At 28.7% G+C, this 9,822-nt stretch overlaps 1 protein-coding gene and 1 non-coding gene across 2 annotated transcripts; both read left to right on the top strand.

Moving 5' to 3' along the window:
- Positions 1-3,346: 3,346 nt before the first annotated feature.
- On the top strand, positions 3,347-5,819 carry LOC8283987 (probable xyloglucan endotransglucosylase/hydrolase protein 32). Its single transcript, XM_002519425.4, has 4 exons — positions 3,347-3,685; positions 3,838-3,938; positions 4,020-4,237; positions 4,883-5,819. The coding sequence occupies exons 1-4, from the start codon at positions 3,487-3,489 to the stop codon at positions 5,253-5,255; spliced, it is 891 nt and encodes a 296-aa protein (XP_002519471.1). The 5' UTR covers positions 3,347-3,486; the 3' UTR covers positions 5,256-5,819.
- Positions 5,820-9,501: 3,682 nt separating this feature from the next.
- TRNAY-GUA lies at positions 9,502-9,586 on the top strand. The gene is given in 2 exon segments: positions 9,502-9,538; positions 9,551-9,586. It is a non-coding gene; the product is annotated as a tRNA-Tyr (tRNA).
- The last annotated feature ends 236 nt before the right edge of the window (positions 9,587-9,822 follow it).

The following is a 9,822-nucleotide window of genomic DNA, read 5'->3' as shown; positions in this document are numbered from 1 at the left end:
CTTCTTCTTCTTCTTCTTCTTCTTCATGTGCTCTCTCTATCCCTAGCCGACACAATAGTATACTATGACCTTTTATAAATATGCATTTGTTTTTAGATTTTGTCCATTTTCTTTTGGTCTAACAAATCATGCTACTCTCTGCAATTCGAATTTTTGAAGGCACACAACCTCTTAATACATTAACCCTTTTTTTTTTTTTTTTTCATATCACATCTGTCAAGCTAACCGACAGTCTACTATTTCAATTGAAAATGGTCCCATCTAAAAAATTGAAACTAAAAGTCATAAAATTGATGCTATAAGATCATGTGATTTTCAAAGTTTTTTGTTTCTATTTATGATAAATTTTTGATATTGGATGCACTTCTTTGAAAAATTTGGGAGAAAAAACAAGGTTACTTAATATATTACTATTCACATGAAATGTAATCTTAATTTTATAGTTCGACTTCTCTAGAATTTTCGATAGTATAACCGAGACATCAACAGATTCTATATTACGGCAAATGTAGAATCAGAGTGAGTTAATTTAAAATGATAATTAAAATGTAAAATACTCTATATATAATATTGAGATGAATTTAATGGCTTGGATTTTTTTTTTACTAAAGTTGAATAATGATCAATTGAGATGAATGCTATGTATCAGCATGATTCTCTTTCTAGTGAATTGCCATCATAAGTAGACCAACAATGGTGTCATTATCATTTGACAGCTAAATTGATAACATAGTTAGTGGGGGCAATGTTAATTTCATTTCCGAATTAACATGCAAGATTCAGTCTTAAAGACTAATGCTATACGGCTTAGTAATATTTGTCTCAAACTTTTAATCGTCTGACGTGATATATAATATATCTATTAAATTATTTATTAATATTTTAAAATTAAAAATATTATAAAAATGTTATATATCATATCAAAGCAAAAATTAAGACAAAAGTTAATAAATTATTTACTATTTTTTTTCATAAAAATGATAATTATGAGAGAAAAATTATTATTGATATAATGAAATTTAATCCTTTAACAAAATTTAAAAAAATTATTGTAATAAGAGGACCAGGCATCCTTGTTAGTTTATAATTAATTATTTAAGATTTAAAAAAATGTAAGAGAAAATGTGAGATTAAATCTTTTGTGATATCAATTAAAAAATAAAAATTATCCATTTCCAGTGAAGCTAAATAATTATCAAAAGAATTATTTCGGATGAATCGCATAAATCAATCGCTCTTTCTTTCAATTTCCAAATAAATTAAGACAAAAGCGGAGTCAATATCAATGATAAATGTATTGACGAGTGCTATTTCTAATAATAAGAGGTGGTAGAAGTCCTTTTTTCTTTTCTGGAAAGAGTTATAAAAAATAATATATGAATTTCAATTAATTATTTAAAAATAATTTACTTAATTTTAAATTTTATTTTTTTAATTGATTAATCAAATATGTATTAATTTCTTATTCAATCAATTTTGGTGCATCACACAATTTTTAATATATTCTAAAGGAGATTTAATCTTCTATTTTAGGTTAATAATCTATTTACCTTTTATTTTTTTACTATTTAAGATTTTTCAAGTAAGGTGCTTACAATTTATTATTTGAAAAAAAGTATTTAAATTTATGTACTTTAGAAATGGTAACTATTGAGCTGATACTTTAATCTAATGATAAAATAAGATCAATTCAAATGTCAGAAATTAAATCTCATTGATTCAAAATAAAACACAAAAAATAAGTAAATAAGGTTTGAGCAAATTGACCCTTCTCTTTTGGAACTGAATTAAGGACTATACAAGCTGTACATGGCAAGTCTCCTATTGCACATTAGCACATAACCAGAAGTCACTTTCCTGTGCTTGCACCATACATATAATGATTGTTTTTTTTTTTTTTTCCTTTCTGGGTTTTGAGATTGGTTAATAACAAAGCAATAATAAACATGAATAAAGTTGAAGACAGTTCAGCAAATAAGGAGGGGAAACAATCATTGATATTGCCATTGAAACTCATGGAAGCTACATAATCTCACAGCCATTGCAGGGTTTTAAGCAAAGCACCATTTCAAAACTTCCAAATTAATCAAAACCCAATTGAAAAATAAATTTACTTTCTGCACTTTTTTTTTTTGACTGATTATGCTCATTATTGAGCCACCAACAAAACCTTGAGCAAGATCCAGTCACCCTCTTTTATAATCTACATACTTCTATCTGTATACAAATTTTGTATTTATTTAGATCTTTAGACTTTATCTTAGAGAAGAAAAAGAAGTAACTAAAAACATTAAGTTAAATCACAGGTTCCATTCCTGTTCTTTTGTGTGAGGAATTAATTGATCCCCAGGTTGCAACATATACATGGACCAGTTTGGTGACAAATGATTAATTGAATTGCAAAGGCTGATCAATTATACATCCAATAGCTTATAATAAAATCAAACATGGGACCCCATCTCGGATACCATATGACCCACTTCATTAATAAAGATCAGAGGTTCAAAGACACCATTAACTCTTCTCATTTCATTCACAAAATTGACTAAATCAGAGCCTGACCCACCATTGTTTTTCCCACTTCTATGGCACCGAGGGGAAATACAAGGGTGAAAAAACACACAAAATTATTAAGTTATTCCAATAATTAATACTCACATTAAAGGCTGAAAAAAAAATATGTGAATGTAATTTGTGTTAGCTAGATTTAAAGATTTTAGTCGCTAATAAATGAAAATTTTATATTTATAAGTATTACTGATATATTTTAAAATTTAATTATGTTCGCGTCGCCACTATTAAAATTTAATAAGTACATCAATATGCTTGTGCCATATATCATTGGATAATGTAATGGATACTTATTATAGAGTGAAAATAAAGTAGTAATAAATATAGAAGGTATAGATTGATGAAAGAAGAAAACTTTAACTTTAACCCAAGTTAAAGTTTCAAGAGATTCATGTTATGGTGTCACAAAATGTACAAACAGAAAGCACATGTAAGAGAATACCTGCCTATCTCCTATTCTTTTACTTAGCTAGCTTTCCAACTATACAAACACTAGCCAACAGGGCTTTCTTTTCTCATAAATACTGGGGAGATGAAGTAGTTGTGATTGGCCAAATTTATATTACTTTCTACTTATTACTTTGCCAGTGTTATTAGTATCAATACATAACACCACACTCATTATAAAACCTATTTTTATCTATTTTCAATGAGAAAAAATTTGTTTGGTTTATAAGCAATGAAGCTTTTGTTATTACCTTTCTTTTTATTTATAGAAAGGACCCACATCAATCCTTTTTCTTTATATCAAACTGTACTACTGCCATACTCTTCCTCCATGAGACATTGCCATCTATTTTTTTTTGGGGGGTCTCTCTCTCTCTCTCTCTCTCCTCCTGCATTTATATACACAATCATTCCATTCATTTCCATACAATCTCTCCACATCTTTGCTTTCTCTTCCCAAATCTAGCTATGGCTTTCTTCTTTTTACTATTTCTCACTGCTTTGATCCCAGCATCAACACATGCTGAATGGCCACCTTCTCCTGGCTACTGGCCAAGCACTAGGTTCAGGCCAATGAGCTTCTATCAAGGATATAAAAATCTTTGGGGTTATTCACATCAAAGAGTAGACCAAAATGCATTGACAATCTGGCTAGATAGTACTTCAGGTTACAAATACATGTTGAGCACTTTATTAATTATAATGATGTTGTTATTAATGTGTACTTAGTAGCTTAATTATTGGTAAGTAAGCATGCTTCTCCTTTTTTTTTTTTCTTTTGGGTGCATTCCATTCATCCTTTTCTTGTATATCTTACAGGGAGTGGATTTAAATCTGTCAAGCCATTTCGATCTGGGTACTTTGGTGCTTCCATTAAGCTTCAACCTGGTTACACTGCTGGGGTCATAACAGCTTTTTATGTGAGGATTTCTTTTCTATTGTTACTGGCTTAAGTTAGTCTCTTTATATTAGTGGCTAATTATGTTGATCAATAATGGCAGCTTTCAAACAATGAAGCTCATCCTGGATTCCATGATGAAGTGGACATTGAATTTCTTGGAACAACATTTGGAAAGCCTTATACATTGCAGACTAATGTGTATATAAGAGGAAGTGGGGATGGAAACATTATTGGGAGAGAGATGAAGTTTCATTTATGGTTTGATCCAACCCAAAACTTTCACCATTATGCCATTCTCTGGAGTCCCAAGGAGATCATGTGAGTTCACACCATCTTCATTAATTCACACTTTACTAGCTAACAATGGTAAATTGGAACTTGGGTACAATTGATTAATTAATCTCTTCATTTAAAAGTGTATATGTACTACAAATGATAGTGGGATGCTTATGAATCATGACAGGCTTTTTGCTAAAAGAAGAGGATTAGGCAATAGGAATCCAAATAATTCTGCTTGGAATTTTCCTCTTTGTCACTTGCATAAATTTATGATTAGTAGTAAGTCCATTAATTGCCCCTCTAATATTGTGAAAAGGTGAAACAAAATGTCTAGATCATTGAGGAAAGGGACTAAAGGCAGTAGATATTTTGCTCCTTGTCTGAAATTAATGCAAGTGAAAGTTATTAGAATAAAAAGTAGATTAGCATAAGAAATAGATAAATTTGAATCTAATTGTTGCTTTTTGGCCACTAAATAATAATAATAATACTAATAATAATAAAAGAATGAAAAAAAAGGCCCTTTGAGCTAATAGACAATGAAGATGGAGATTTCGATATCAAGTTGATATTTTCTGTGAAATAATTTTGGTAGGTGAAGTGTCCTATATATGTTGTATCTTTTTGTAATTTCTTTTCTCTTTTTTTGCATTAATAATAATAATATTATTATTATTATTTCAGATTCCTTGTCGATGATGTGCCCATAAGGAGGTACCCAAGGAAAAGTGCTGCAACATTTCCACTAAGGCCAATGTGGGTTTATGGCTCAATATGGGATGCTTCTTCATGGGCTACTGAAGATGGAAAATACAAAGCAGATTATAGGTACCAACCATTCGTTGCACAGTATACCAATTTCAAAGCTGGTGGTTGCTCAGCCTATTCACCTGCTTGGTGCCACCCTCTCTCCGCCTCACCGTTCAAGTCCGGTGGCCTTACAAGGCAGCAATACAGGGCAATGAGATGGGTTCAAACTCGCCACATGGTTTATAACTATTGCATGGACTCCAAACGGGATCATTCTCTAACACCTGAGTGCTGGCATCGAAAGTGAAAAAATTGCAACACTAACACATGCCATTGCATACGAAGATTACTTCAAAAAAAAAAAAAAAAGTTTTCTTTTTTACTTCGTCTTGTGATTTCTTCTTTTTGTTTTTGGTCTCTTTATGTTCTTTTATTTATGAAAGGTGTCTTGAGATGGGTTCTACTTGGCAAGAAACACTGTGTAAAAAAAGGGAAAAAAAAAAAAGAAAAGAAAGAGTAGCTAAGCGTCCAAGGCTACCATAGCAATAAGATATGGTCAAAATTGGGAAATATGTGTGGGAATTCTTTTGTTTAATGTTTTAATTTTGCCCTTTTGCTCTTTTTATTATTAATTTTAGTGTACATAAATAGGTAGAGAAACACACAAAAATATGAGATGGAGAAATGGCAGAGAAAATAAATGAGAAAAAGAAATTAAAAAAAAAAAAAGAGAGAGAGAATTGGATGATAAGGGCAGAAGGAGGGATATGGGACCATGAAAGGGGGGGATTATTATTGAGTGTTTGTATTTTGTGTTTTCACTATCATTTCATTTCTAAATAAGTAAAAGTTATTTTGTTGTTGTTTTTTTTTTTTTTTCTTTTTTACTTAATATATATGGGGACTCTGAAATGGTTGCCTTTGTGATAGAGTATTTTGTATTTCTCAATGAAAGCAAATCTTGACACAATAATAAAGTTATTATTATTATTATTATTGGCTTGAAAGATTTAATTTTTAAATTTTTCCTTTTATATCAGATAATAAAATCTTTATAAAAAAATTACAAAAAAAGTAAAATAATCCCAAAGATCATCTAAAAATAAACAAAAATAAAGCAGTTAATTTAAGTCTGTAAAGAATTTAGAAATTTTTTATAAATATCTTAAAGTCAAAAAAAACTTTAACTTAATAAAATTGATTGAAAAATAATATATTATAATCAGATATGGAGGAACCTAGATCAACCAATAGCAATAGGATAGAAACTTCTAAAACAAGTAATTACCATTAGAAATCTTTAAACAAATTATCAAAAGAAAATATAATTATTAAAAAACAAAATAATAATAATATTAATTTAACCACTGATTTTGGATATTTATTATTTAATTAAGACAAAATAAGATATTTTATTAGCGAGATTCAGTTCAAAATTTTTAACTATATTATTATTATTATTATTTGGGTCATTTACATTTTTTTTACAAATAATAAAATGAGAAAACTTTATTTTAAATTAAATTATCAGAATTGGAAATATTTTTAAAAAATAAAAATAACTAAAACAGACCATCACTACCCAAATCGCTTTCCTTTCGATTTTATTTATATCACTGATAGGCACAAATTACGAGAAACCCATTTTCTTCTTCTTTATTTTTCTTTTAATTTTCACTTATTTATGTTGAAAAATAATACAGCTATTGAGTACTTGTGAATGAACAGTTGAATATCAGATGGTCAATTATGTCCATGCATGTGCCCTTTCTTTCCACACTACTCTCTTCATAATTTTTATATATTATATTATTTTTATTCAGGAGATTTATAAATATATTCTGAATTTTAGTCTTATTTATTATTTTATCCATCCTATTAAAACTGTCACTTTTTAAATTAAAAAAAAAAACCTAATTATTTATTATTTTATATTTTCAATACTATTTTATTTTAATTTTTATCGAAATAAATATAATAAATGTTTTAAAATATTTATAAAAACCTAGAAAAATCCTGAAAAGACATGATAGCATAAAGCAAAGACATCAATGTAGGCGCAGGATCTCAATAAACATGTCAACTGATTCCATCTCTTATTTACCTGTCATGCTTTTTCAGAGGATCATTACAAGTGAATTGGTAAATATAAATTGGCCAATTTTGGCTTTTATTGCCAGGTTAAAATGAAATTTCCATTAAGGCCGGTGTGGTATGGTGGTGGTGGCCGAGGTTCCAATACCGATGTAATCAATTCACAATAGCAAATAATATATATATATAATTTTTATAAATAATAAAATATTATCTTAAAAGTTTAAACATAATTTTATATCCAAAATTCAAATTAAAAAATATTCTTACTATTTTATCTATAAATTCTTAAAAAAATATATATCATTCGTATTTATTTGAAGATACATTATTATCATAATACTTTAAGCCGTAACAGGCAGACAAATCAGAAGTAGATGAGATTAAGATTAGATTGTTAAAAGTTTTAGGTAGAAGAAATCTCAAGCTAGATGGAAAGGAAAATAACCCCAAGAAGATAGGCTATGAATTAGAGTAGTTCCCCTTTTCCAGCCAGAGGAATGGAATGGACTGTTGAAGCACATGCTAGTGATGGACAAATGCAGCTTTCATATTGATTAGGTTCTTGGAATTTTTATCTTAAAATTTTGGATCTGTTCTGTTCTTTTCTTTTCTTTTTTTTCCCCTTCTATTATTTATCCACTAAACTCTCTTAAATTGATGCTAACTAACAACATCTGAATGCATGCACACTTGTAAGCGACAGGCTGCCCAACTCCAAAAAAATATAAAAATTGAAGGGTGTGGACTCAATGCAATGATGCTTCATTTCTTGCTTTACCAATACTTTTTAGGTTCTTATGTGCCTCAAGACTGGCTTTCAACATGATAATAGACTAGCTTACAATTTTTTTTAACAACAAAAATAAAAAGAGTGGCGATCAATATTAGCAATTTTTATTGGGCTTGACTATATTTATAGCAATTTTTGTTGGGCTTGACTATTTAAATTATTTTTGCTGCTGAATGTTCAAAAAACTATAGCTTAGCTTGAGATGAATCATAGCACCAACCTTAAAACCAAGCAGTATAGACCTAACCAACATGACCCGAGCGGAAACAACTTACGAATCACTATACTATCTATCACCTTGAAAAAACATTTTTTATGGTGAACTTCTTATCCAATAATAAACTAAATTAACCATGAATATTTAAATTTTTACAAAGTTGATATTATCAATTTAATTATTCGAATCTAAAAAATAACTATTATGCAGCAGATCTTCTTAAAAGATAGTAACTTTTATGATTTGATTCTAGAAATATTCGATTATAACTTTATTGCATAATATGATAGTCAAAAAAATTAAAATAAATTGCTAACTTTTTTTTTTTTTGAAAAAAGGAATTGAACCAAGTTTCTATCTTCTTATAAAGTATTATAATTGCTACTTATGCACATATCTTGAAAGGGAATAATATATGGACACATCAAATGACACGAGTAGAGGCAAGCATCTGATCAAATATACTACTATTACTCTTTCATCTATAATTCATAAGTAGAGGACTACTTTGTGACCTACATTCTAATCCAAAAGGGCCCAAGCAATTGCATTATATAGAAATTTGGCAACACATGCATGACAACACATAAACAAGGACTTGAAAGCAAGCAACCCAAAACATAAAAGGAAAGAGACAAGTTCCCTCTTATATACATATTTATATATGACATGAAAATTTTAGGTAAAAAGGCTTTTGGGTTGTGATTAGAGATGCTTTAGCGACAATAATGCAAAAGCAAAAAAGAGGCCAATGATACCCAAATCAAAACAGATGGGGACATGGGTAGGGAGCTTTTGAACTAAAATCTTATTGAAAGAGGATAGAATGTTTCCAGAATACAAAATAATAATTTACAATGCTGAACATAAATCCAAAATCATCTTCTTCTTTAGTTCACCCCTTTTCTTCTTTTGGCAGTTCTCAATAATTCATATATTAAAAATAAAATAAAATAAAATTTTGAAATGCTTGGTTATAATTCCCACAAGTGATCCCCATCTCAATAATGTTGTATAGCACATATCATCACCATTTTCAATTGACCTACTTGATAAGTTGACGTTTTTAGCAACTTTCTTATTTTTCAATCCTACATCCTTTATAAAGTTTATTTATTTTATTTACTTTTCTCTTCGAGTTAATATAAATAAAAAATCTGCTAAACTGCTATTATTCAAATAAAATAAAATAAAATAGTGGGTCACCAATACATTTTCTATGTCTATCCAAAAATATAAGTGGTGTGTCTATATAATTCTTAAGTGCTCAATAAAATTGATATTTTTATTTATGAAACGTTAAAGTTTTTTGGTGTTTTTTTATTAATTTTAAATTCATTAATATTAGTGAAAAATCATGATAAATGTGAAAGATAATTATTCTTATTATATAGTTTTAACTGATGATATACGTTGTTCTATTATTAACTGAGAGAACTTTCGTCAATTCCGACCTTAGCTCAGTTGGTAGAGCGGAGGACTGTAGTAGATGCAGATGATCCTTAGGTCGCTGGTTCGAACGCGGCAGGTCGGATACTTTTTTTCCCTTTTATTTTTTTTTAAATTCATCTTTTAAATTTTTTTTTAACTATACAAGTTTTTTTTATTCATGGGAGGGGCAACGAATATGAATTATAAAATAAAAATAATTACACTCACCGGACGAAAACTCACATGATATGAAAAAAAGATTCAAATTTAAAATTTCTTTTGCAATTTTTTTATTTTTTTAATTTTATCTTTTTAATTTTTTTAACTATACAAATTTTT

The sequence above is a fragment of the Ricinus communis genome, chromosome 10 (assembly GCF_019578655.1).
Source record: "Ricinus communis isolate WT05 ecotype wild-type chromosome 10, ASM1957865v1, whole genome shotgun sequence".
In the NCBI taxonomy this organism is placed as follows: Eukaryota; Viridiplantae; Streptophyta; class Magnoliopsida; order Malpighiales; family Euphorbiaceae; genus Ricinus; species Ricinus communis.
Note: the sequence above shows the minus strand (reverse complement) of the source record. Positions and strands in the feature narration are given on the sequence as shown.

Coding starts and splice junctions, on each gene's coding strand:
- LOC8283987 (XM_002519425.4), top strand. CDS start 3,487: ATGGCTTTCTTCTTTTTACTATTTCTCACTGCTTTGATCCCAGCATCA. Junction 3,939..4,019: donor GGGTCATAACAGCTTTTTAT/GTGAGGATTTCT, acceptor CAATAATGGCAG/CTTTCAAACAATGAAGCTCA. Junction 4,238..4,882: donor TGGAGTCCCAAGGAGATCAT/GTGAGTTCACAC, acceptor TTATTATTTCAG/ATTCCTTGTCGATGATGTGC.